Source organism: Heliangelus exortis, chromosome Z (assembly GCF_036169615.1).
Source record: "Heliangelus exortis chromosome Z, bHelExo1.hap1, whole genome shotgun sequence".
Lineage (NCBI taxonomy): Eukaryota > Metazoa > Chordata > Aves > Apodiformes > Trochilidae > Heliangelus > Heliangelus exortis.
Window position 1 is genome coordinate 49,347,971 of NC_092454.1, and position 27,992 is coordinate 49,375,962.

The window sequence follows — 27,992 nt, forward strand, 5'->3', positions numbered from 1 at the left end:
GACTTTAGTTCAAGAGGAAATGTCATGTTGCTGTCAGGAAGTGCACACGATGCCAATGAGTGTGAGAGTACCTCCTTCTCTCCATTTGCCCTTTTTTCTGTTTATGGCTTCTTGAGGACTGATATTACTGTTCCACTCTGCCATTGCCTAGACAAAGACCAGCAAAGAGAAGCTGTGCTGCAGCAGGAGAAGAAAAGTTGTGGTTTTTTTATTTGCTTGTAGTGTTGGGTTTTTTTGTTTGCTTGGTTTTTTTAAACCTCAGAAACACTGACCCAGGAAGGGCTGAGTTGTCCTGTAGAATGTCTTAAACCTCACCTTGCACCTGTCAGCAAGCATGAAATAAAGTCTCCACCAGAAAAATGTAATAAAACATACATACAAATACTTAGTTCATAAATTTTTTTTTCTTGCAATACTCTTGTAAGGTGAGGAAATAACCCTGTGGGATTTTTCTGAATTTAATCTGTAAGGGACTATTTTATGCTTAGCACTTCTAAAATGTGGCAGGCTGCGATTTGTGGGTTTTTTTCTCTTAGTATCTGCTTTTTAATCCTATCTCGACTTCCTGAGACATTTTTATGTTTGAAGCCAGATTTAAGACCAGCACATAAACAAAATTAAATATAAAAGTAGTTTGAGCTTACCTACACTAGGAATGAAGCTTTTCCCTGGGCACCGCTCAGCTAGGGCTGAAGTCACTGCTAAATATGGCATTTTCAGAGGTGCCCAAACAAGAAAGCAACCTCATCACTCTTGTTTCAGGTGAGCCATTCCTAGAGCAGCAATATCACTTTTAATCTGGAGGATACAAATGCTTGCAGTTTTGGTATCTATAAGGTTTTGCTTATGCAGGCAAATCAACGTGCATGTGCTTTTTGGTGCCTTGTCTCTGCATGCTCAACCACATGTCTCATGCTGCCATCAAAAGACCTAATAGTCCTTGCTTCACCCAAGTGTGGCTGAGGAGACAGAGGCAGGAACAGGCTGAACACACACCATGCTGATGGTGCCCAACCTCTGCTCAGGGAGAGGCTGGCATTTCAAAAAGGAAGAGGAAAGAGCATGAACTGTGGCTGATCCACAACCATGTTCAAAATGTGATAGATGAAGTAGACAGGGCCAGAGAGCACAGCAGTGTGGGCCCAGTATTTGCTGTTACTTGCTGTTGTGTCAAGGGCCAGACAAAGTAGTTCATTTTGCATCTAACTTAGAGATGGAAATAGACACAGGAGGGCTTTGTTTCTGTTGCCAGGCAGTAATAACGTCATCTGTGCTGACGTCTCCCAAAGAGCTCTACTAGGAAAACACAGTTCCTTTACTTCCACTGAGCAAATCACCTCTTACATATGCTGTACAGGACAGTGTTGAGTGCTTGCTAAGTGAGTCATAACTGCATTATGAAATTCATAATTTGTTTTCTTTTTCAGGAAAATCTATCTCACAGTAATGATGGGTCAGATTTCAGCTTGTCCTTCAAACAAGACCACAGCACACAGACCCAGCAAATCCGTTCCTCTCTTTGGAATCTAGCATACAACCAATTAAAACCCCAGGAATGGAAAAAACTGGCCCTGTTCTGGAAGTTCACAGATGAACAAATTAAAGCTATTGAAGAACAATGGACAGGTAATAATATCTGAATGGCCAGACATAATATACAGGCTATAAAACCCACAAGGGACAATTGTTTCTTAAGCTTTTTCCATCTTGAGTACTGGGAAAGCAGTACTTCTACAGCAGGTATTGCACTTGTTTACTTCTGCTCCAGGGTGTATTTTTACAAACTGAAGACAAATGCAAGAGCTAGTCTTAAGATGTATTAGCTTCCCTGCCCCTCCTTTACAGTAGCCTTAGGATAAAACCAGACTTGTGTGGTTTGTCTTTTTAGCCCTTGTAAGTCTCAGTCTTCATTCTGCTTCTAGGTGAGAAAGGAATTAAGAGTTAATGAGTAGGTTTTAAAATTTCTTGGTGGAACTCTACATGTGCAAAAGCACAAAATGCACTGCATATGGAACAGACAAATGCTTTGTGTATTGCATAGGGAGAAGAAGTTATAAGGAACACGGACACAGAATGTTGCTCATCTGGTTACATGGTATATTGCTGGCTCGTCAGAATCCTGTCAAGCAGATGCATGAAGACCTGGTGGAAGCAGGATTTCAGACTTTAGCTGGTAAGTGTGGTGGTGTGCAGAGCACATACACTCTCCTCTGGAAGGCTGCAGTGCAGTTTTGAGGTCCCTGATGGTGCTGGGAAGGTGTGACCATGGAGGATGCTTTCTTCCTTTCTGGAAATCTGACCTTCCTGGGGGATAAGGTTGCTTGAGGAAGAGCACTTAAGTGAGACTTCAGATTTCTGAAGGAAGATAAAATTCTGGAAACTCTGCTTCTGCCCTTTGTGTTGAAAATATGGATAAAGTGAGACTGCCCATCCTTCAGTTAGATTAGTCTGACCTTGTAAAAGAGCAGTGTGTTAAGCAAGCGTTTTTTCCTCTTGCTTTACAGAGAAGATCAGAGCTGCAAGTAGCACTGATATGGACTCCAGAAAATGTTTGGTTTCATGAGGTCATCAATAAAATATGGCACATATGATGGGAACACGTCAGATGAAAAGTGACTTTCAAATACAAATCATCTCTCCTCTAGAAACAAAATCTGATTTTGAAGTTCTATGACTTTCTCCAAGCTAGAAGAACTTGCAATCCTAAAATATTGGTCAGTTCTTTCTCGTATGCTTGCTGCACAGTTATTTAAAGGATTTAAGAGTGAAGGGCTGGCTGATAATTTATTATTGTACTGCTAAACAAGAACCAACTTCCCCCCCCCCTATATTTTCTATACCTGGTTTATTATTGGCACACTTAAGTCTGTACTGGAACTGCAAATTAAGCTGTTTTGTGTTTGACATGAAATGTAAATGAGATGTTTTTCACCCAAAAAATTAGTAAGTGAAAATTATGTGTATAAATCAACACTTGCAGAATAAGGTTAGCACCTGGTGCCACTTGGGATTCAGGTTTTCATAAAGTCTTGCTAGGATTACAGTGTTCCTGTCTGAAGAGGGCTTTCCTCTTGTTTAATTAGTGCTAAGATTATGACAAGTCTGTTGTCCTCAGCATCTGATTTAGGTACCGCAAATACAAAAAAATGGGATGTCTTCTAAAACCATGTGTAGCTGGATGCAGAATGTATCAAGACACAATCTTGTATACATACTCAAAAAAGGACATTTTATATTTGATACTTTACATATCTAGCTTACCTCCTCCTTACCTATTTCTTGTTCATGTCTTGAATTAAGTCTTGTTAATGTCTCGCTGAACATTAACAAGGTTTAAAGGTTTTCTCATTATTGAATATATTTCATATCTGAAAAATTATGTAAAATGTCTACCTTTGTGGTCTTTTAATAAAGCAGCAGTAATTTAACCATGCAATGGAAGAACTGAATTAACTTGTCTATATATAGCTAGTATTATTTTGTACTGAATCTTAATGTTTGTATTAAAAAGATGATGACCTGTATCATAAGTTTTATACCTGACTGCCCTCTTTCAGCCTTTTCTGCCATGGCTGCAAAGCATCACATGAATAAGAAGAACAGACTGTTAAATCTTCATGTTTTGAATTTAGGGATGCAAGAACACAAATTCTTAGATCCTGACAGGTATGCACCAAGTTATGCAACATTAGCCTGGAAAAGGGATAAATATTGTTTAAAATTTGATGGACTTGGTGCCTCACCTGGCCCAAGACGCACTCTGGATGTGAAGGCTACCACTCTGTAATTCTGCATTTAAGTATGCTGCTGTAGGGTGAAACTGAAATGCTGACCAATTACACTTAGCTGATAAGCAACTAAAAGCATATGCAACAAAAATAAATTTTTGCTTTAAAGCAGATGTTAGTAATGTGGGAAATAAAGATTCAGACAAAAACCACATTCTATCCTTTATTAAAAAGTGTTCAAAAGTTCCTTATATGCAAAGCATTTATCATAATAAAATAAGATCTCAAATAGTTTGGAGGTAGAACAACATTTCAAGTTCTTTTTTTTTCCTCTCCAGATGTCTACTATAAAAGCACTTTTACTTAAAAAAAATTTTTTTAGAAAAGGGTAAAAACATGATACATACACTTTAGGCCTTGCTACATCAAATCCAAAAAGACTGGGAGAAGGTTGAATTGTACCTTGATAAAAACCCCCACTGGTGAGAAGGACATTCACTCAGTCAACAACTTTTATTGACTGCACACTGGTGTGAGTTTGGCTGTGAAGCATTCGCCCAGCTTGTCCAGAGGATCTCACACTGGTAGAGCCAGAAGAATGGAGCACAGTTCGAGGATACTTAGCAGCGGTGGCTTGAGATATAGTTTGCTAAAAAATAATCAGATACATCAAGATACAAAAAATTTCCATTGTAGCATCTCTAATTGAGATGTAGTTTAAACAGAAAGATTTGCAATCAAGCAAAATGCAATATGCTTCTAAGAAAAACCAAACTCAAACAATTCCTTTAATGGAATGAGTAATTTTCTTCCTTATCTGTAACATGCTTTTTAGAACATGAAGTGCAAAACTTCCAATTAACTAGGTACCGACAGCTTTTAACACCTCAGTCTTATTTCAGTGTTGATTCCTTTGGTTTTTTTACCAAATTGTTCAGACTTTTCCTCTGCAATGCCAGTTTAATCATGGCAAAGTTCTTTTTGAAGTTCAGTATTTGCTAAGAGGAAGTCTCTTAAAGGAAGATGTTTGCTTTTATTTAACACCCATAAATTTTTTCCCCTAAAAACTAGCCACCTTACTCCAATAAGCAGTAGTCATTCTGCTTTTAATCAAGGTAAACTCTGTCCCTTGCCAGATTAATTAAAGAGAAATACTTCAGTCTGATACACTTCCACTTTCACATTTGTTTGCAGAAAGTATATAAAATGTATCTCTGTTACTGTCACATATCTTACATCTTTAGAAGTCAGTTTTTGGTACAGTTGTTTGGGTACTTTGTCACATAAACCATGTGATCTGAATCCAGAAAACTGTTCTTAATGAAAGCAGTCTCACACCAAACCTCTAACGCCCTAAGGACATTGAATTTAAATATGAACTTCTGCTTAGAAGCCCAAATTCTCACAGGCTCCATGCAGCCTGCCACAGGGCTCCAGTTCATTGCAGGAAATGAGTGAAAGCAGAACATCCCACACAGTCACCAGTAACTCCAGCTGAAATTAAAGAACCAAGGGAGGCCAGCTTGTTATGCCAGTATCACTGACAGAAAACTGGACTTTAAAGGAGCACAGAGGAAGCTCAGATCCCACTTTACACACTAAAATATATAAAAAAAAAAGTCTTCAACTGTTTCATATGCCTCAAGTCTAAATAATTTTTTTCCTCAGACTGGTCTAAAGTGTAGTAATTGCCTAGGCCATTTAGGCCACTGTTTACAGTCTTGTATGTTGGTTTCATTTACCAGTAATGCACTCGTTTCAGTGTTTTCTTCAGGAAAAATTAGGGTTGGGGGTGGAGGGAAGACATGAAATACAACAAGCAGCAGGCTGAAAAATTCGATTGCCTCCTGTTTTATTTTTTCTCAGTAACTTGCTACACTTAACCTAGCAGTCTAATCTATATGTCTATTGCCTCTGGTTCAGTCACTCTTCCTGCTGTACACACCATGAAGCTTGTCTACGTTTGCCTGGTGATGACACCAAACATCACAGTACCAACTGACCACTTCTACAAAAAGGAAGTCATAAATGAGCTTGGCAAGAAAGAGACAGCTAAGAGTAGTATACCCATGAAATAATAGCTTCAGAAACAAGACAACTAGATTAGACTAAAGTGTCAATATTTACCTTTTCCAGTGTCCCAAGAACAACAGTGACCCAGCCCAAGAACAGTACTGCTTGTTATATGGAGGACACCCAGTTGAATGTAAGCCAGCAGTGTGCCCAGGTGGCCAAGAAGGCCAACAGCATCCTGGCTTGTATCAGGGGTAGTGTGGCCAGCAGAGGAAGGGAAGTGATCCTACACCTGCACTGGTGTGGCTGCACCTCCAGTGCTCTGTTCACTTCTGGGCCCCTGGTTATATATATATATATATATATATACACACACATATACAAAAACATATATATATATATATATATATATATATATACACACACACATACATATATATGTATGTTTGTATGTATACAAATATGTATATATAGATACAACACACACACATATATATATACACACATATATTTTTCTATATATATAAATGAAAATAATTTTTTATTTTTGGGGGGGCCATGGGATGGAGTGTTGACTGTTGGACACAGCTAACTTAGAGTAATTTTCCAACAATGACAGTTCTGTGATTCAATGATTTTACACGAGTCCAGTCTGAGCCTTGTTTTATACTTCTTTAGGATGGTCATTTTTCTTTAATACCAGATATGTTAATAAGAATTCTGTTACAAGCGTAATTCTCACTTACCTGAGTGACTGGATGATGTTTTTCAACGATGACTGAACTCATGGGTGGAACAACTCCCATCACTGCTAAACTACTACAAATTCTGGCTTTTTGTCCTGTATCAGCTCGGCCTGTGATTCGAGCAGTGATTGTTCTTCCTGCTTTCTGTTGAGCAGATGTTATTACTTTTGCCATGGGCTGCAAATGAATTAAGTATTAATTGTTAAAAAATCCTAAACATGATATTTACAGTGCTGAGTATGTGTGCTTAGTTTTATCAGCTAACCAGACCATGGGATGTTGCAGGCAATCCAGTTACATTATACAGTACTTAATTTGCCCCACCTAGTTCCAGCCTTGTTCATTCCATCTTTTTAACTCTTAGCATTTCAAGCAAGTGACTATATTAAGAAGAGTAAGGCTAATTTGGCAAAAAACAAACAGCATGGATAGCTTTGCTCACTGACTGCATACTTGAGTAACAGCTGCAGGCACTTTTATCACCCTGGAAAGTCTTTTTAGAAGTGACAAAGCAGGTAATAAAAAACTTCCATGCAGTAAAATGCTCCATCTTTTTTTGACAGCTGGTGGCAAACTGTATCAGATGGGAAAAGAAGAGCAATGCAGAAAATAGTGGAGAAAAGTAAAAAAGACAGCTTAGCAACAAATACAGAAGAATGAGAGACATTACAACAAGCAGGATGTTAAAGCAAAGGGTATTCTTTTCAGAACAAAATAGTTTAATGTGAAACAGCAGCTGTTCCTGTTATGTGTGTGTGTGCACTCATCTGTTCTTCCATTTTGTCACACTTTCCCTTTGCTCCTCCCCAAATGATTTGAAATTGCTCCTAACATAAATGGTAACATTAATGAACATTTTCAAGCCAGTGTCTTCACACAGCTATGTAAACTCTACAGAAGCTTTCTCAACTACATACTTGTGTTACTCTGAAAAAAATGTGGACATAATAGTACCCAAGTAACATTTGTTGCAATTATGCCTTAAAAATAATAAAGTTAATTTCAGCATGTTACCAGTTTTTGAATGGATGCCACACCAGATCCTGCAGCTGTACTAGCACCAATTACTGAAGAATCACAATCTAACCTGGTCTGAGAAGTGCTTGCATGACCCAGGTGGGTAGAAAACTGTGGATAAAATAAGAGTTTACAAAAAATTGATTACAACTTTCTAGAACATAATTATTTTACTCCTTAGGTAGACAGGTTTTTTATTTGTGAATAACATCTGGTGCTATTAGAATGAAAAATCAGAAGACAGGCAAGCCTGTCTCTTGTTTTAACCTGTACTCTGGTGTGAAATTGTTTCAATGGGACAGGATGTTTAGCATGAGTCCAAGGCAGGCCCAGAACATCTAAGCAACTGGATCTGGTTAAGCTGACATGACAGGACAACAAGCTGAGTTCCCACAGTGTCCATATAAATATACTACACTTTTAAAAAAGAAGCTTCAAGTTGTTGAGCCAGCTTTTCACATTATATTAACCTTACATTTTTTGCAAAAACCTCTTAACAGCTTTTTCCCAGACAGCTTTCCCTGGAAAGCAAGTTATGCTCTCTAGAGTCTTCATTATAATTTAACGTATTTTCACTAAAATAAAAACCAGAGCTTAACAGAAGTACAGCAAGTCACAGCAGCTGTGCTCCAGTCACTTGATTTACACAATGCAGTCTGGACATTACCATAAGTTTCTTCTTCCTCTTAGACTGTCTTCAAATTCCTTCAATTCATGGGCTATGGCATTTATCTTTAAGAAGTTCCAATCCATGAAGTTTGTTTTTGTTTCTAGCAAATAGAGTTCTGTTCCAGCCACATGCTTACCATGTCTTCCAGATGAAGAGCAGTTGCTGGTGGTGGTGAGGGGGGATTATATTGTGAAGCAGGTAACCTCCCTGCAGAAACTGCACCATTATCATTTCTTCTACTTCCTACATCTGTTAACAGAAACAAAGCAATGGGATCAGCTCATAATCTGGCAAACCCTAAGGGGAAAAAAAGGTAAATGACAGCAAAAATTTTCCTTTGGGAAAATTCCTTTGGGAATTCTGTAAAATCTAATTAAGAGGATTAGCCTTTTCTTTATAGGTATAGGTGCATGTGTGTATATAGAAACATTCCTGATTTTGACCCTTCTTTTTGGATACTTAGAAATTATATTTTCCAAGGAGTTTGTTTCTGTGTTATGCCTCAACACTCCTGTGGCACTTGTCACATACTTGTAGTGCAAAGAACAGAGGGTTTCTGTACTGCTTGCCAATGCTAAATCCAGTCTGTAAGAGCTGTTCCCACACTAAAGGCCAAAATCCAATTCAGGTGGAGAGCAGCAAAACACAGAAAGGCCATATTGGACTTCTGCAAGGGCACAAGATACTTAGGGGGGCTCACTGTCAAAAAAAAAAACAAAACAAAAAAACCCAACCAACCAACCAACCAAAACAAAACCCCAAAACATTCCTGAGAAGGTACTACAATCTCAAGCAGCCAGAGATTATGGTCAGCAGCATCTCATCTCCACATACAATGACTGGACACTGGCCACACCCTGGCTGTAGGGCTGGAACATTCCATGAATTTCTCCAGCCCTCATCTCCCCTCAATAGCTGGGTAAGCCTGAATTTGTGCAAAATCTGTCCAGGACTGTTTTGTCTCACACGACATATTTCCTGGGTAGGCTTGATCTACAGACCTAAGCATTTTCCTTTTTAAAGGATACATACTCCCTAGTAGAAGAAGAAAGGGGTATTCTTATTTTCTCCACTATTTCGGAGGCAGATGATGCTAGCAGCAGTTCCAGGACAAGGGAACTTTGCTCATTCTGGGGTCAGAGTGACACCATGTGGTAGTTGTGTTTATTCCTGCTCCAGAACTGGGCAGGAAAAATACAGGGAAAGTAGTTCAGATGGGTGCAATACTGAAAGATCTGTTCAAGAGCGACAGTACACCAGAACATGCACTTTGTACATATACATTGGTGCACACTCATTAAGCTTAAGCATAGACAGGACCAGTGAGTGGTTAAATACCAATCAGATTTCATTTATGTTACTGAACAAAGCTGTATCAGATTTTAAAATTAAAATGTCATGAATCTTCGTGGTTTCAATATTCCTTTAAATACATAAAGTGGTTAAAAATAATATTAATAATTAAAAACCAATATGTCAGTATATCAGCCAAACAGATTTCAGACCATCAGCTCCCAATACCATAGACCACTAAGGTTGTGATACCTGCACTCTATTAATAGCCTACAATGTATACTGTATGTACATTATTTGTGTATTGTATACATATTAGATGTACAGTATTATAAATAATAATAATGAATCTGTAAAGGGACCAAATTCAGCTTTTATTTACAATGACAATAGGTGGCATTGCATTGTCTATATAAATATATAATTACTGACTGACTCTGGCAAATGAACATTTTCATGTCCACAGATTACAGGACTAGAAAAAAAAACAATAATCATCTAATCTGATGTCTGAAGTTCCCTTAAGTCCTGATCACTCTTCTGATATACTGGAGGATGAATGCAAAGCAATGATTTTGCAACCATATTAAATAATTATGCAACTAACTGTTAAAAGCACTGTCTGACTGTAACTAAAAAGAGACAGTGTGTCTGGGAAAGAGGAGAAGGTGGCACATGAAGCAGTGGAAGAAGATGGTAAGCATGGGACCAAGGACAAGTGACTGTGAAATGTTATGAAGCCTGTGTCAGTGACAATCCTCTGGCAGGGCTATTTCCCCTTTAATGTAGACTGCTGCACCAGCATGATTATGGTCCTGCTGCTAACAGACTGTTTCACTCTGATGGGGGGATTTCATTGCAACAGTAAGGGTGTCCTTTCCTGTGTAGCTGCACCAGTTTTACAACCATGCTGCTGATACAATTACACAACTGTTTCCTGTTCTGGCAGAGAACTCTAAAAACAGAACCTGGGAGATTTTGTTGCCCTTCTTGCAATGAAAGGTAAGATTAAGAAAGAAGAGTTGTCTGGGAAAAGTAGATTTACTGCACACCAAGATTCCAGAGAGCAGAGGAAGGTTTTCCAGGATTTCCCCCCTCACTCCCTCAGAACCTAGGTGCTGAAAGAATTCTGCATAATCTGTCATGATATTTTAAGATGCTTGTGATCCCTTGCTTCTTGTTCTGCCTTCAGCTGCAAATTACCACCCTAACAACAAGGCAGGAAGAACAGAACATGTTCCATCTTTCAACTACAGCAATAAAAGGTTAATATTCCTCAACATACTCAACATAACTTTTTAAAGCATTAAGAGTTTGATAAACTCTGTATTGCCACAAGTCCTTGTCCTACGTTAAAAAAAAGGGAGAATCCTTCAAAACACACAAAAAAATCAAACAAACAACCCCAGACAAACCCAACAAGAATCCACAAACACTATCAGGCCAGAGCTGTTTTTTATACTGACCAGTATCTGTCCTACTGTCCTTGCCCTGAAACATGGTCATTGCTTCCAGATTCAAAGCACACACACCACGCATAAAGGCTTTCTTCATAGTGTCTTCATACTGCTCCCTTTCACTGTGCAGTCGCAGAATCTCAGCTTTTGTCTGTTCCAAAGCATCAGTTAGCTACAAAAGAGAATAAGGAAGAGCAGCTGTCCTGTACTTCTGAATGCAGACTACAAAAATAGCCCTCAATCAGCTTTAGAAGTCACATAGCATGTTTACAAACATACATGATGTCACTTCAAATTCTCTGGTTCACCAGATCATTTCCTTGTTGTACAGAGCATTATTTGTACTAGAGCATACCAAAGACAATAGCACATTTGAAAGGACTGTCAGATGCTAGATAACCAACTAAGACAAAATCACCTTACAAACTTTGTCTTTTAGAAGTTTGGTGTCTGGAACAAGCTAGATATCTACAACACAGATTAGCTCAACATAAGAGTTCCCAGTGAACTATTTAAGCATAGGATGAATTATCAGTGATTTCTCTTTTTTAGCTACTGTAAAAGACTGAAGATGCTGAGAGAAGACAGACCAGGTTACCTTCTTATCTCACTATCCACAGTTCTGTAATGGTGAGTCACACACAGTAAGCTTATTCTTAAAATTCTGTATTTAATTTCTTGGTAAAATACAAAGATTTAAAAATGCATTATTTACAACCTTTATTTACTTACAGAATCTCAAAATCATTCTGGTTGGAAAAGACCTTTAAGATCATTAAGACCAACCACTAACCAAATCCTACCATGTTTCTCAGCACCACATGTACTTGTCTATTAAACACGTCCAGGAATGGTGACTCAACCAACTCTGTGCAACCTGTTCCAGTGTTCAATAAATCTTTCAGTGATGGTTTCTTCTAATATCCAATCTAAATGTGGCACAACTTGAGACCACTTCCTTTTGTCCTGTTGCTTCCTGCTAGTCAGATGAATCCAACCACCACCTTGCAACAATCTCTTTTCAGGCAGCTGTAGAGAACAATAAGGTTCCTCCCCTCAGCCTCCTTTTCTTCCTATTGAACAATCCCAGTTCCCTCAGACACTCCTCATCAGACTTTTTATCCAGACCCTTCAGTAGCTTTGTTGCTCTTCTTTGCTCCAGCACCTCAGTGTCCTTCTGGTAGCAAGGGGACAAAACTGGACACAGTGTGGCATCACCAGTGCCAAGTACAGAGGCACGGTCACTGCCCTTCTCCTGCTGGGCACATACTTCCTGATACAGGACTACAGCTTCGCAGGGGGTTGTCACAACCCAAGTGGAGGATGTGACACCTGGCCTTGATGAACTTCATACAATGGGCTGTGGCTGTTGGTCCAGCCTGTCCAGGTGTACCACTGCATAGCCTTTCTACCCTCAACTGTTGCCCACATTGGTGTCACCTGCAAATTTACTGAGGGTGCACTTCTCTAGATAATCAATAAAGATATAAACCAGAACTGGCCCCAGTACTAAGCCCTGGGCAACACCACTTGTGACTGGCCACCAGCTGGATTTAACTCATTGGACCCAGCATCCAGCCAGTTTTTCCCTCAGTAAAGAGTGCACCTGTCCAAACTATGGGTAGCCAGTTCTCCAGGAGAATGCTGTGGGAAACGGTGTTGAAGGCTCTACTAGAGTACAGATAAACAACATGTGCACCAATGCACACATTGATAACTTAGCTTCACCTTTAGCTGTGAAAACTATTTAACAAGCTTATTTAGCAACTCAAAGGCAAAAACAAAATTTAAAATTAGGCTTTAACATATAAGTTATTATAGGAAAAAATACTGTACTCATACATAATAGTTCATAATAATAATAATAGTCTTCTATTTCCATTGTCTTCTTTAGTAAGAGCTCAAAATGCATACCTAATCTTAACAGTCTGTTCTTAGAAAACAAGCATCTTCTGTACTGGTGGGCAAATAGAAATTTTTCTAACTTCAGGAGAGTCCAATTTACTTCACCTGTGTGTGCAGCAACATTTTAACACGGAAAAAAAATTTACATGTAGAAACTATAGCAGAGATCTTAGATCTTCAGATCATCTTGCCTCCTTGGGAACTCCTTTCTGCTGGAAGTCCTCATGTTTTTCAAGTTTGCTGCAAATGAGATGCGCTGGAAGGATGGGGGAGTGAAGGTGGGAAAGAATGAGAACAGATAAAGCCTATTTTACCTCTGCAATTTTGGCTTCATAATCATTGGTAAGTTGAACACAGACATCTTCTGCCCTTAACCGACAGGCTTTTGCTACTTTATCTTTCCATTTTTCTTCACTGACAGAGCGCCATGCTGCCCATACTTTCTTCATCAAAGTTGTCCGGAATTGTCTGTCTGCTATTCTATTTTCATATTCCTTAGGAAACAAATATAATTACGTCATATGCAAGTTCATGTTTCCTAAAAATTGAAGTACTCAGCAGAGTGTGGATGATTGTTTTACAATTTACTAAACAGACCACGGTAGAAACGCCAACAAAGTTACAAGTGCTGCAGTGAAGGGGGGAGTACACTAAAACAGTACCAGCAGTTTAGTGTTTCTTCCTGCACACAGAGAATTACTGTCCCCAGTGTGAGAGACCTATTTGCAAACTCTTAGGTTACAGAGAACAGTGTTTTCACTCATTTATTTGGTGCTACCATGCACACGTGAAACCATTTAGTGGGTATATGACATGTTTTCATTCACTGCAGGAACTATATAAAGCCTGTAGTCACAAAGACTGCAGATGATTAGCAAATAACACCTACCATTTAATGAATTTAGATTTCAGGATGCTTTCAGAAGTACTTTTAGACAATTCTATTCTTCTCCCACACAGCTGCTAGACAATGTATTTCAGCATAAACTTTTTAGACATGAATTAGAAAAAAATAAAGAGCCAAGTAAAAAAACACCCTCCAAATTATTAGGGTATTCAAAGATGGAAAGGAAAGAAAAGAGAAAAGGCTATCCTTATCTACAAATCAGCAGTCTTGGATAGCATTAGTGAATCAGCCAGGAAACTGTACCAGTGGCCCTGGATGCAACTTCTCATTTTTAAGTCTAGAATGGGAAAAGTTTGCAGTCTTTACATGGGATCCTTCTTTTATGTCAAACTTCATGTGGAAGACTACTTACCATTAGATACCTGATGCAATGCCCAACATTTTTCACGTAACCAGGTCAGCTATTTCAAGTTTTGGCAATACGAGAAAAGAATTAATAACAATAATGTATAATATCACCATTAGAATGTAACGTGTTTGAAATTTGAATAGAGACTCCCTTGGCATTCACTAATGCAGATACTGTTAGCCATGGTGACTTGCTGCGAGCTGAGCACAGCAATTGGCACAATATAAGCTAAGCATAGGTTTGCTTCCCCCTCCCGGAGAGAATTCTGACAGCAGCATTCTTTTTAGCGTTGATGTTTTCAAGCTGTTTTCTGAAATTGTCAAAAATATCAAAACAGAAACAATGTCATTTCTTCAAGCTGTAACAGGAACTGCAGCGACTCTGACCCTTTTGAGTTGACAGGTTTCATTTTGATTGTTTTTTTATTTTGAGCACATACCTCTTGTTTGGCATTAACATGCTGAATCCTCCAGAGCGTAAACTTTCTCATCACCTCTATTCTCTCCTTTTGCCTCTCCAATGCTTGGGTCAAGTTTGTAATCACCTGCAAAAATATTTATTAACACTATTTTAATAGATTTGATCTTTGTAAGGTCAAATAGGATGTGAATTTAGACAAGAACAGAATTCACACATTAGTTTCTTCACTTAAATCACTTGCTTTTAACAGAAGATTTCTATAGAATCTTCACTTTGGTCTAATCAAGGAGGAAACAATAATCAAGAGTTTCAAATCAGAATTGAAATTCCTGTAGCTTCAACATTCAAAGCAGGGCACCTAAACACTTTCACTGTGTAATTTAATAAAAGTTCAACTGAACTGTTATTTCATCCTACAGGTTTCTGTGGTACTTCCTCAAAATTAAATCTTGCTATAGCATAAGGTCAGAAGAATCACTTCAAAGTGATGCAAAGACAATCTTGATAAATTAGAAACCTTTTTTTTGCAGTTAAGTAACTTTGAATTTATTGAAAATTAAGAGAATTTACATAAATCTATATTATATTTATCTACGATAAATCCATATGAAAATAAAAAGCAAAGGAAATTAATTACTTTTATTGAAAAAGTGTCATGTAAGATAAAATATCAGCCACTGATGCTGTATACCTGTTGATAAATATAGCTTTAAAATACTTCTAGTATGTATTAGTTAGCATATTTTTGCCACCAAAAAGCATCTGAGAGACTCACCATGTGAAAACAAGAATCTATAGTGTTCATAATATGATAATATGAGACTAATATGCAGCTTATCCCATGTGAGGATATTGTCTTTATAAATATGGTGTGATATATGGAAGCACTGCCACTTGCCATTAAGAAGGTGGCAATACTAATTTTCCATTGAAAACAATTTTTTTTTTTTTTTTTTTTAGAAACAGAACTATGAAATTGGCCTAAGAAATATTTTTGGCAGCGGAAGAAAAACCCCACTGCTTTCAACGTATCATTGATAATTACAGTGCATTAAACATGAGTGACATACAATTATATCCAACAGAGTAAGATATATTTGAATGTCCTACACAGAAATAACAATAGCTCTGCACATGTCTACCAGTTAAATTGTATAATACTTATCACATATAATATTTGGACACAAAACATTATCTCCATGTTTTAACTCCTTCAACAGATGTTTATGTTATTTTTAAAGGTGAACAGGAATTAAAAACCCAAACTCTGATTCTTGAGTGTTCTTAAGTACAAGGTTAAAAATTCAGGATTTAGAGGACTAAAAATTCAGCAATAAAAGGATTTAATTATGCTATGTGATTACTGGGCTACCAAAACTTCATACCCTTTTCCACAATTCTAGTGAATTTTTATGTTACTGATATTGGTGAGAGCAGAAAAGTGCAACTCAGAGACCCCGAATGTACAGTCCTAAGAATTTGTACAAATGTACAGTTTGTAAAAATCCTAAACCTGAGAATCTTTAACATTTAGGAGACTGCTGCTCATCTCATATACAACAAAATCAATCCAACAATTGAAAATTAAATACTTTTAAAGTCTGTGTTATTTGATGTAAGAATAATTTTGGACACAAAAAAAATCCATATTTTTGAAGAGAGGAACTGTTGAATTATGAAATCGAGCTATTACCTCATCTTTTCTGCCAATAGAGACTTCATAAGTATGTAGCAACTCCTTCAGGTTTTCTATCTCATTGCTCAATTGTCTCACATATGCAGCATGTTTCTCTTTTTCTTCTTGCATCTGAAGTTTATGCTGTTCAATTAAACTAAGCCTCCATTTTCTCAATTCAGTCAGAATGTTTGTCTGAAAAGTTAAAAGGATGACAGTAATGCAGTTAGTAAAGTTGTTCCTTCTGCCCTAATCTTTTAATCTTAAAACACTTAGCAGTTAAGGACACACGAATATTTACAGTGATGCCTTCATTACACAGGCTGTGTATGTCCATCAATATTAGCAGACATAATAAACTATTGAATGATAATAACTCATTAACCCTAATGAAGAAAGTTATTCCAAAGTTCTTGAAACAAGATATTATAGTGCTTATATGCAATACACAGCAACAAAAACAATCAGAAAACTATCATTTCTCAGTGCAATCAAACCACAACTTTTCCTGAACTCTCATTTTCTTTGTAACACAGTCATCAGTACATGATTTTTAAGGATTCCATACAAAATAAATACCTTAAGACTTCCACTCCAGAGATCAAGTATCTTTTCTATTTGAGTTACTTCTTCATCTGGTAAAGTTAACTCAGTTGCTATGGTTCCACCAATTTCTCTTGGACCATGTGTGGACCCTGGTGAAGAAGTCTCCTCTGAAAGAACAGGGTGAAGTCCTTCCATATTGGCTTTGGAAGGCTCCTTCACTGATATTAAGACTGAAAATGAAACACAGAATACAGACTGATACTCTAGAAAGGCTTCATTTTGTACAAATGTCAGAAGTCAGGCATTACAAAAAAAGAAAACAATCAAATTATTTATCCCATCAGAAACCTCCTTTGCCCATATAAAACAAACAACCCAACTCTAAAATATATATCCAATATATTCTTCCAAGAAACAAGTCTACTTAAACTAACAGTATTATTATTGTAAAGTTAGTTTAATCAAAACCACTGCTTCCCTCAAGAACAGTATCTTTTAATGTAAAAGGATGCTCACAGCAAGGCCCAAAAAAGTAGCACTAACACACACAAAAAAATAGTGCATCCGTCTCAGTAAAGAGAGAGTAGTACCTCAGCTCAAAAATCTAAAACTTCTTGCCATTTTTCTTGATGAGACTGTAAACACCTGAGGCCAAGGACCTGTCTTTGTGCATTCAAAACACAAAGTGTGGGTATATTTCAGTGTTGGTGTGTACTTGCATCCATACTCCTTAGACTTTTTAATTTGCTCATCTAATTAGATCTTCAACTCTTTGAGAAAGGGAGTAGCTGCTATGAATCTATATAATGCCTTACACCACAAGGCCTTACTTTCAGGTGCTGTGGCTAACTACCCCTGCAACAAAAATGAATCCACACTCTGAAGCAAATATGAGGGCGTGCATTTGTGTTCTAATAGGTGGGAAGGAAAAAACAGGCCAAAATAAATAAGTATTTAGTTAAACAGAGGAAATTAAATACTGATTATATATAGCTTTTTGTTACAGAAAATGTTAAATTTGCAATGTCATATACAACTGTACATCATAAAATTAAAATGAGCTTCATCTATAGAAGCCCCATGTAATGGACCATTTCCCCAGACTGAATTCCATATCCCATTACCTAAGTGGAAGGCCATAACTATGATTCTATGATTATTTCCAGTCACACTGATTTATCAGTGTGATCAGGCTCTAGCCTTTTCTCATTGTTGTTCTGCAAATGAGGAAGTATTGTTTAGCTAATGGCAGGATTTGAATATTCAGTGCTTGTAAAGATCTCAACACAATATGACATGCTAGGCAGATGACTATTTGAAATACATCTCACTTAAGTGATGAAGAACCATGCTGGCCACTCACAGTATAAAATATTTGGCAGTGTTACTATTATCAAGTATTCCCAGCTCTGTCCTTCACCACTTGTTCCCATTCCTGCAAGTCACTGTGTTCTCCCTTCGGTTGTAACATGGCTGTAAAATGCATGAAGGTTTGTTTTTATTTTTAAACTTGTATTACTTGCTTGGATTATTTGCCTGCAAAGATATCCAGCTTACACAGTACAGCCTGTAAGATACTTACAAACTGTAACCAATACAACCAAAGATATTAACCTAGACTGACAACTCCCACAGTCCAAGATTGTAGCATGACAAATTCAACACTCCACACCCTTTGATCCTCCCCTCCCTCTGTACAGATTATCCTCATTCATCTTTCACTTTTCTCATTTGCCACAGGATGTATCCTTCACTGAATTCACCTGTCACCTCTCTTCCTTCCCATGAATTACTTGATACCACTCAGTTACAGTGCACCAAGGTACCAAAGACATGGAACCATCTATATCTGATAAAGTATAAAACCATATTTCATTAAATAGTTCCCATATGCATTTACTCTGACAAATCTCTAGACTGTATTTTTGTTTATAGCAGAGGAAATAAAATTATCTGGTTTTCCAGATGTCTTATCTCAATACTACAGCTCTGGGGCTTTTCCATGTTTTCCAGTATCTGACACCTTCCTTCATGAAGTAAATAAGCTCTGACTGACTGATCTGACATATGATCTGATATCAGTGGCCTAAGCTGAAGGTGGTAATTTGCTAAAATGTATAGCTTTTAAGGAAAATCTTGGAAGTTTAATGAAGCAATACTGAGAACTGGTAGTCCAAAGAGAAGGAATTTTCCCCCTGCTTGGGTATGAGTCATCGTTGCACATCTTTGCTATGGATAGTTTCCTGCTCTAGTCTTAGTAATTTTCAAATTTAATCAACAAAATTGGTAATGAGAACACAAAATTAAGTTTTAGGTTTCTAAGTTTAAAAGCATTTGGACATTGAATTGGGTTGTACAGTATGTTTTATTTCAATTATTTTTCTTATTTGACTGAAAGCTTTTAGTGAAAAAATTATGTATCATAAAATTTACTGAAAGAAATAGAGATTACCAGTAACTAGCCTTCTACCACCACAGCCACTTCAGTTTCAAAAACTCGAGAGTAAGTTAAAAAAACAGACCAAAGAATACTCTATAAATAGAACTTAATTTCTGAACACATCATGTAGCATTGAAAACTTTTTCAGTCTCAGTACCAACATAATGTGGACAAGGGAAAAAAAAACACTGAACACTTGAGCAGTTCTGCAGAGGAGCAAACTTTTAGATATTAATCTACACTCAGCAAAAAAATGTTTTTTTTTTTTTAATTAAGTTAGAGAACATGACTCTAAAAATTTAAGATTCTGTTACTTCAGCAGCAAAATTATCTACACATCATGCTCCTCTAATCAGTGGAAATTAACCATCTCCAAAAGGTCACAAAGAGAGTGAAAACTGTAAGTAAATACTCTTACCATGAAACAACATGACAAAGAACAGAAGTTAGTTTAAAATAAATTCTTCCTGATTAAGCTAAGCTCCCTAGTAAAGAAATACAGCAGGGATAGTTGTTTACCATCTCTTCTGAAGCAAAATTAACACTTTCCTCAATTTAAATGCTAGTGACAAAAGTAAACAACATATAACCCAAAATACCAGTGTTATTAATGCATCAGAAGACACTAAGTTTATACAGTCCTAAATATCAAGCAATAAAGTAAGACTAGAATAGTGATGGAACTGAAAAAGCAAGAATGTCATTCATGTAGTGACATTAGTCTTTACATAAAGCCCTTCTGAGGTAACAATTACTTTCAAATAATTAAATTTTCAATACTCATTTATCATGGCAGCACAGGTATAAGCAAAACCAGTTCTGACTCATCAAATCTGTTAAGTATAACGTAAGTAAGGGCACTTCTTGCATTATTACACCAACCACTTTAAACATCTGCACCACAAAACACAGAGATGTCAGAACATCAATTCTATCACCTAAAAGCAATGTCAGAGTGAGAACCCCTTGGTGAGTATGCCTTCCTGCCTTCCTAGCTTCCTTGTTGTGCAAAATGTAAATGTAACATAGATATATATAGTTTTCAAACAGAAAAAAACGTTGTGTCATTGTTCCTGTAAGCTCAACAGATAGCTTTGATCATATTACCTGGAATCTTATGGCGAATGGCATCATCTATTACACTTGAGAATCTGTCACCTTCTCTGAGTTCTGTAGCAGGTCCTGACCAATTTGGGACACACTGTTCAATCTTCGGAGTCACTATTGCATAACGAAGCAGCTCTTCATATTCCTCCTGTCACAAAGTGATGATGAATAATTATAAAACTAAAACTACATCCCTAAAAAATAGGTATTTGTGGGAAGGAGAGGAAATGGTCTTAGTTCATTCTGATTACAACTGATGCACTGCAATAGTTACTCAGAAAGACTGCTGGATACCTGAATGGATATGATAACAGGCACCTTAAACAAAAATATGAACTTAAAACCAAAAAGTTTCAGATCCTGTAAGTTATTAATCACTTGACACTATTTTGAAATGTTACTATTACTGCAAAGAAACACAGGTGTTTTTATAGCCATGATGCTACTGAACACAGTAACATTTCAAGTTCATAACACTGTAATTTATGAGTTCTAAAGCCAATCATCAAAATATATTTGGTTATTCAGTATTTTCTTTAGATCAGTTATAATTATTTTTACTTTATATTCTGCATTTTTAAAATTATGTAGGTACAGGAAATGTGTATATATAAACTAGTATAAAAGCTTTCCTGTTAAGGTTAAAAACCAATCTAACTGGTACATGACATTATACTATGTACCAAATTAAGCCAATTAATAACATTTTTTCTAAATATACTAGTTCAAAAGGTTTTCAGAATGCAAGTACTTAGAAGTCAATGTGAAACTGGGGATAATCTGCATTATAGCTTAAACATACAATCCAGTAATTAATAAAAAAAATTCCAGAAACAGTTAAATGCTGAAACTAATCAAAACATTTTGAAAAAATGCCAATTGGAAAGTACTAAACCAAGCACCAGCAGTCATTTTTTATTCATTCAAAACTGTCATACATTCTGGTTACTATTCTTATAAGGTCAAAGCCCAGAAACCAACCGTGAAGTGAAAAATTAATTTCCTCTTCAAGGTCGGGAAAGTTATGAGTGGAAACAATCAGGTAAAGGTACCAGTTGCACACAAGACATTTTGGAATCTGCCAGCTGAGAAGGATGCTTTTTGAAAACTTTCAATGCAACCCTTACATTTATGTGGACTTCAACTACTAGAAAACGTCAGAAAAGCTAAGTTTTGTACATTTTAGCTAAAGTCTAGTTTCCTTCCAGATTTCCATTTCACATCTTCTACCCTATCATTTTAAAACTAAAAGCTTAAACAGATGTATGCAAAGCTATACTACTACGAATACATAGTGCATCTTTTTGGTAAGCATAAAGAAACACCACATTTTGTGTGAAAGGTATAGTTAGTTGTGAAACAAGTTACCAATTTTTCCATATCTTTCCAAAGAAACACAGTTTAGATCTTATCAGATGTCACAGGTATCTCCAGATGAGTTACTCAACCAGGAGCCCCATGGATCTATAAAAAATGTCCTGCAGCAAAATTTCAGCAGAGTAAAAGCCTAATATACTAGTTCTTAGTCCTCTAAATTAAATTATTGCACAGAAGACATTATATCACATGTGTTCCTCAAAAGGATGGTCTTACCAAATAACAACATAACACTCATTCTTCTCCCCAAATAAGTCAGTTTTCAGTCAGAGCTGATCCACCTGCTTCTCTAAGTAAGTACCTTTCCCAGTTCAAGAGATACAGTAGGTAAGATGTCAGGTGCAATTAGGTGGCTCATTTTGAGTCACACAATTTAATCACTAGCATACAGTCTGTCTTACTATAGACATCATGATTTGTTCCATAAACATAAATATTCCATAACAAAGATGCTGCAATTGGAATGCAATCTTGACAGATAAATTCCAAATAAAACCATAATAAAATAAAATTAACAATATATCTTTGGATTACTTACTATCTTTGCTTGCCTTAATCCAAAATTTGCTTGCCATCAATCCAAACTTTTGAGCTGTTATGTCAGCTACAAAAATTCTGTTAGCACATAAAACTACAGGAATATGTTTCTAATGCCTGAAGGTCAGAGAAGTTTTGGTCATTTAATGCCTTGGTTTTGTAGAAGGAAACAAATTAGTGTAACAACAGCCAATGGGCACAAGAGCATTCAGATGTTTAGGGTTTTTTCTTCCTTCTTAAAGGATAATAAAAAAAATTGTCCTTAGGACTGCAGTCAAGGCTACTAACTACATTAAAGAATGGATTGAATGGACAAAGTCTTGCAGAACTCAGTTGTGAGTAAATGCAAATTCTCTACAAGCCGGTCAGTTATTTTTACAGGGAAAAGGTATTAGTCTCTATTTAAAAGCATGAAATTATCAAAAAGGCCCAAACAAAACAAAATAAAACAAAAAAGGCCCTTCAAAATTATGTAAGAGGAGTAGCATATGTCACAGTCAATATTCCTATTGCTCAGCTATGTCCCTAGAGTTCTTCTTTTTCATGTAATGGACTACTGTGAAGAATGGATAAAGAATCTGGGTTTGCTGGGCTCAAAGAAAAGGAGGCAGAGGGGTGACCTCATTGCTCCCTACAGCTTCCTGAGGAGCAGATGTGGAAAGGAAGGTGTACATCTCTTCTCCTTGCTATCCAGTGACAGGATACATGGGAACGGTGGAAAGCTGCACTAGAGGAGGTTGTGGCCTGACATTGGGCAATATTTCTTCATCAGGAGGATGGTCAATCACTGGAGCAGGCTTCCTGGAGAAGTAGAACCTCCCTGAAAATAAATCAGTTCATAAAAGAACTGATTTGAGTTTGAAAGAACTCTGGTCTTTCAAAATTTATCACACCATGCTCTCATCCTGTTTTCCACCTATAAAAGGCACTGGAAACACAGGTTAATTACTATCTCTGAATACAGATTAAAAAAACTTACCCATGACATATGCATATGCATAACCATACCCATTACATAAATAAATGGATAGAGCAATGGATACATAAATAAATGGATAGGCAAGAATAGAGCAGAAATTAATTGCTCATAACAGGCAGCTTAAAGGGGACAAAAGTCAGTCCACAGGAAATAAAAAACCAACCCTAATTTAACAGTGCTTGTGTTGTACACGGTCATTCCACCAAATGATAGAAGGGGAGATGCATTTCTACAGGGCAACCAGCACACTTATTTTTGTCAAAACCAGCCTGTTTTGGATAGAATCCTATCAAAGGGAAAAAACCCACCTACTATGCAAATAGGAATGACCAGTTATTAAAGGATTAAAATCTGCTTTCAAAAGAGTAGGACAAGGACTTTTTTCTGTACAATTGCATCCCCTAAGAAGAATGCTAAGGACAAAACAGAAACCCCCTTACTTTTATAGCTCCAGCATATGTTTGCAAATTCAAAGCAGAAAAAAATATAAAGCATTTCCTTTCTGAGAAGGGTGAGTGTCAGGAGGATGGAGCCAGGCTCTTCTCAGTGATGTGCAATGATAGGACAAGGGGTAACAGATGCAAACTGGCACACAGGAGGTTCTGTGTAAATGTTAAGAAAGTTTTTTCACTGTGAGGGTGACAACACTGGAAGAGGCTGCCCAGTGTGGTTGTGGAGTCTTCTTTCTCTGGAGACTTTCACAACCCACCTAAATATGTTCCTTTGTGACCCACACTAGGTGATCCTGCTCTGGCAGGGGAGTTGGACTTCACAATCCTTTGAGGTTTCTTCCAACCCCTAACATGCTGTGATTCTACTCTTAGTCCAAGAGAAATAAATCTATTCATAAGAAGTAATCAGTTCTTAAAATATCATGTGAGAAACCCAACCCATACTTGCACTTGATCCCTCAGAAATTGCGTTTCTAGTCTACAGTGTTAAATTTATGCGTCCTGATAAGACTTAACACACATTAAAAAATAACACCAGAAAGAAAAAAAAGGTAAGAATTGTAGCTGTCATTGACCAGCCTCTTAAATTTAGAAAAGAATTTTCACATAAATTGAAATTTCTTGTGAAATCCAAAAAAGGGAATCCAAGTGAAGACATTTTAATCACTTTTTTGTGTGTAATTTGCTTCTTTTGGCTTATATTGTTATTATTTTAATGTCAGAGTCAAACATGAAAAATATGCAAGTTTTGTCAGATCTTCTCATAATTATCCTTTGCCAAATAAAATGCCATGATAGTAAACCAAGTGATGTTGACTCTTTCCTACCTGAAGATCTGAAGAAACAGAACTGCCCCGAACAGAGTCTTTGGGTAAAAATGGGCTTGTACTTTTCTCCTCATCTGATGACATTCTGCACAAAGTTAGTCTATAAAACAGTAGAAGCTGAACTTCATTTTTCAGTTCCAACATGTTTACTGTATGTTCACCAACATTTTCCCCAGAAACAGATAACCTACAGAATCATTCTATGTGCTAAACTGTCTGTAGTCTCATCTTGATGTTAGGTAGGAAATTACATGATCAAAACTGTACTGAAAACAATGAAATACTTCCACTGACTTTAAAAGGAAACAATGGAAGACCCAAAAGCCATAATATAGGTTTTCTCTTATTTTACATTGACTATCTTTAATACCTAATGCTTCATGACACACATTGTAAAATTTTATGTCAGTGGCAAGTAAAATACACTGTCTAAAGGAAAAAAAAATATTTGAAGAATAACAGAAGTCCTTAACATACAGATTCCTGTGTCAGCCTCTCCTTCTTATTCACACTGTATTGTTCCACAGTTTATCAGCTTGTTTCAGTACAAAATGCCTAGAATGTAACAGAAGAATGACTAAGCTACACTGTGATTTTTTTTCCCTTGCACTATCTTCAACCACCGCACAATCTGAGATGATGCCCTGAACACTCCAGTTCAATATCCTGAAGCCTTTACTGACTGGTGAACATCAAGCTCCCTCCACTTTCCCGACTCTTTGTGCCCAGCAGGCTCAGGAAGACAACAGACATGGAAGGACAGGTAATGCCTTTGGTTCAGGGAAGGTTAATCATTCCACCAATTTCCAAGCAAGATTATGAGGTATTACTGGAATATCTGGGAAGCAGGCAATGCTGTAGAACTGACAAGAAACCTGAAAACCTTCTGAAAGATTGATCTATCCTTTAATCTACTGCAGCCTTGAATAAGGCCTTCAGTGAAGACCTGAAGCTCCTGTGATAAAACTTGACAGTGTATGGGGAAAAAAAACCTCCAAGAATGGAAGCACTAAGCAAGGTGAATTTGTTAATGAGTGAATGTCAGAGTGATACAGTTGCCTGGTGCACATGAAAAACAATCAACAGACACAATCTGCATTTGTCAGCAGTGACTAAGCTCAGGAAGAAGGTGAACCAGAGACATTGACCTCTTACACAAGGTAGCAAACAGCCAAGGAAGACTTATTTTTAGAGGGACCTTTCAAACTCTCAATTATAATATCCTCACCTGGTTTTTAAACAGATGGATTTTTCTGATGGAAATGTTATTTTTAAATTGCTAGTTATATTGTCATTAATTTGGCAGGAACATCTTTCTTAAGTATCAGATTTTTTTTTTTTTTTTATGTTGAAAAATGCAATAATGCTACAGGTCTCTATACAGTAATATAGATGGAAATTATCTTTTTGAATATTCTAGACTTTTGTTCTTCCTGCAGAGAAGTCCTGCTTAATACAGGTATCTACACTTCTCAGAAAGAGGATTATCTGTCCCTATGTGTTCCTTTGGCTTGGGCCTCTTTAGGTAACCAGGTAACTTTATACTAGCACTCCTCCTTCCTTTAGTTGATACATTTGTATAATCACCAAAAGGCCTCTTCAGTAATCTTAAAAAGTCAGCTTCAACTCCATATGGCTTCCCACTAGTTTTTCAGGTTGTGGGTCCAGCATACCCTACTAGTCTTGGAATCACTCAATATGGGGCAGCAGGCATCAGAGAGGATCAGAAAGGACCAACTATCTCAGGAATTAAGTACATATTTGCAGGCAGAAATTACAAATACAGTTCTCTCTTCTCAGTCTACTTGAAAAGAACTAAACTACCATCAATTCTTCTGAAAAACAGGAGGGTAAATTGAGTTTCACTTGAACACAGATGAAACCAAGGAAGTGTTTAATAATTTAAGATCACTGTCCTGACTTCCATTTTCACTTCTGTCAGATCATGACCTTAATACCCAGTCTTCTCTATCTAGTTCTCTCCTCGTCCTTGGAACTACTACTATTACTTCTTTAAAATTTGTGGCCTTCAAAAACTCAAAATGTTCTTCACAAGTGGTGATACCTCTCTACTTCAGGCTGCTCTTCCTTTCAAATCTGTAACAGCAGCTTACCTGTTATACCTTGTCTGGTGAGTCACTATCACCTCAAGCTCAGTCTCTTTGCCTCCTCTTCCTATTCCTTTTCCATATACCTGTGGACTAGCCCTCCACTGTTGTGTCCATCCAGTTTCCATTTGACTGCCTTTACTAACTTATGTGTCACTTTAGCTTCTACTAACAGGTTGCTACTTAAAGTCTGAGCTTTCCCCACATTTCCATTTGCCCTGTCTATACCTCAAACCGTTGTGACGAGTCTAACCTTGCATTTTGGCAGCATACGGGTGCAAACAACAATAAACTTAAAATTCTATAAATCTGCTTATGTACAGAACAACAGATTGGATTACTATAATAAATTAAGAAAAACACACTTCTTGTAAGCTGATGTTTAGAGGCACCACTGCTATATCATGCTAAGAATAACTTCTCTGCCTTGGTCTCAGTGAACAAATTCAAGAAACTACTGGATAAGTTTCTGAGAAGTCAAGGGATATTAAGAGTAAGACATCATCTTCTGGGTTGGCAATTGGATTTGCTAAGCCACAAATCAATTTAAGTGAGAAGAACATCTTCATGATTACTATGTTCTTCTGACTCTCCCCAAGCATTTACCAAAACATGTATCTGACTTTATTTATGAAAGATTCCTGTAAACAGTTTTTTCTAAACCAAAGCTGTGTAACTGCATTTCTGATAGATACTACTAAAAAACAGAGAGAGCTATAAAGATATTTGGTCTGATTCATCATGGCTACTCGCATCCTTAATTTTGTTTTGCTTAGGTTATTCTCAGGATTTTGTGCTTTTGGGTTTTTGTCTAAATATTTCCAAATATTTTAATGTTGCATTCAGACCAGAGGACTCAACACCTAGGAAAAAGAACTACCACATTTCCCGGTACACAGAGACACGTTTTCCCTATAACTGTACCCTCTTGCAAACCAGCACTGCTCAACGCCACGTTTTAAACTTATCAGTAGAGCATCTCTGCAACTACCCCTGGGGCTGTAGAGCTGACACTAGTGACAAGGACAAGACGAGGGGTGTCACACGGGCAGCTGGACAGGCAGGAAGAGGTAAGAGCACAATCCCATACGTCAACGGGATTTTCCTTTTTCTTTCTTTTTTCCCTTCTTTTTTAACAGGGCCCTTAAGGCAGCCAGCCCTACTATCTGGGGGCAGGGGCTATTCACAGGTCCCCTCGGAGAGCGAAGGGAAGCTCGGGCGGGGGGCTTGCGGATCAGGCGCTGGGCAGGAGCACCGGGTTCGGGAGAAGGTCCTGTGGAGGTCGCAGTCCCTCGGGGCGCAGACACCCCCGTCCCGTCCCGTCCCGTCCCGTCCCGTCCCCCCCGCACCCCTTCTCACCTGCGGGCACCAACCGCCCCCGGCCGCCCAGCCAGACGGTTTCAAACTACCAGAGCGGAAGAAGCGCCTCTGTGATTGGC

The 27,992-nt window shown here is 37.5% G+C and overlaps 2 protein-coding genes across 9 annotated transcripts in view; one reads left to right on the plus strand and one right to left on the minus strand.

Moving 5' to 3' along the window:
* ANKDD1B (ankyrin repeat and death domain containing 1B) overlaps window positions 1-3,436 on the plus strand; it is a 31,723-nt gene extending 28,287 nt beyond the window's left edge. For all 6 annotated transcript variants that reach the window (XM_071730027.1, XM_071730026.1, XM_071730024.1 and 3 more), the window contains 3 exons: window positions 1,428-1,626; window positions 2,042-2,173; window positions 2,505-3,436. In XM_071730027.1, coding sequence (XP_071586128.1) covers window positions 1,428-1,626; window positions 2,042-2,173; window positions 2,505-2,563 — 390 coding nt within the window. In that variant the 3' untranslated portion in view covers window positions 2,564-3,436. The remainder of the gene's footprint in view (window positions 1-1,427; window positions 1,627-2,041; window positions 2,174-2,504) is intronic.
* Window positions 3,437-3,938: 502 nt separating this feature from the next.
* Window positions 3,939-27,992, minus strand: POC5 (POC5 centriolar protein). Of its 3 annotated transcripts, none has more exons than XM_071730021.1 (12): window positions 27,913-27,992; window positions 24,446-24,545; window positions 20,274-20,421; window positions 16,760-16,893; window positions 16,199-16,375; window positions 14,525-14,629; window positions 13,144-13,323; window positions 10,934-11,096; window positions 8,311-8,423; window positions 7,502-7,615; window positions 6,488-6,664; window positions 3,939-4,377 (listed from the first exon to the last, which is right to left on the minus strand). In XM_071730021.1, the coding sequence occupies exons 2-12, from the start codon at window positions 24,527-24,529 to the stop codon at window positions 4,228-4,230; spliced, it is 1,545 nt and encodes a 514-aa protein (XP_071586122.1). In that variant the 5' UTR covers window positions 24,530-24,545; window positions 27,913-27,992; the 3' UTR covers window positions 3,939-4,227. The 3 variants fall into 3 exon arrangements, with proteins under 3 accessions (XP_071586122.1, XP_071586121.1, XP_071586123.1); XM_071730020.1 differs by having other exon boundaries at window positions 16,760-16,956; window positions 27,913-27,991; XM_071730022.1 differs by lacking the exon at window positions 7,502-7,615 and having other exon boundaries at window positions 16,760-16,956; window positions 27,913-27,990.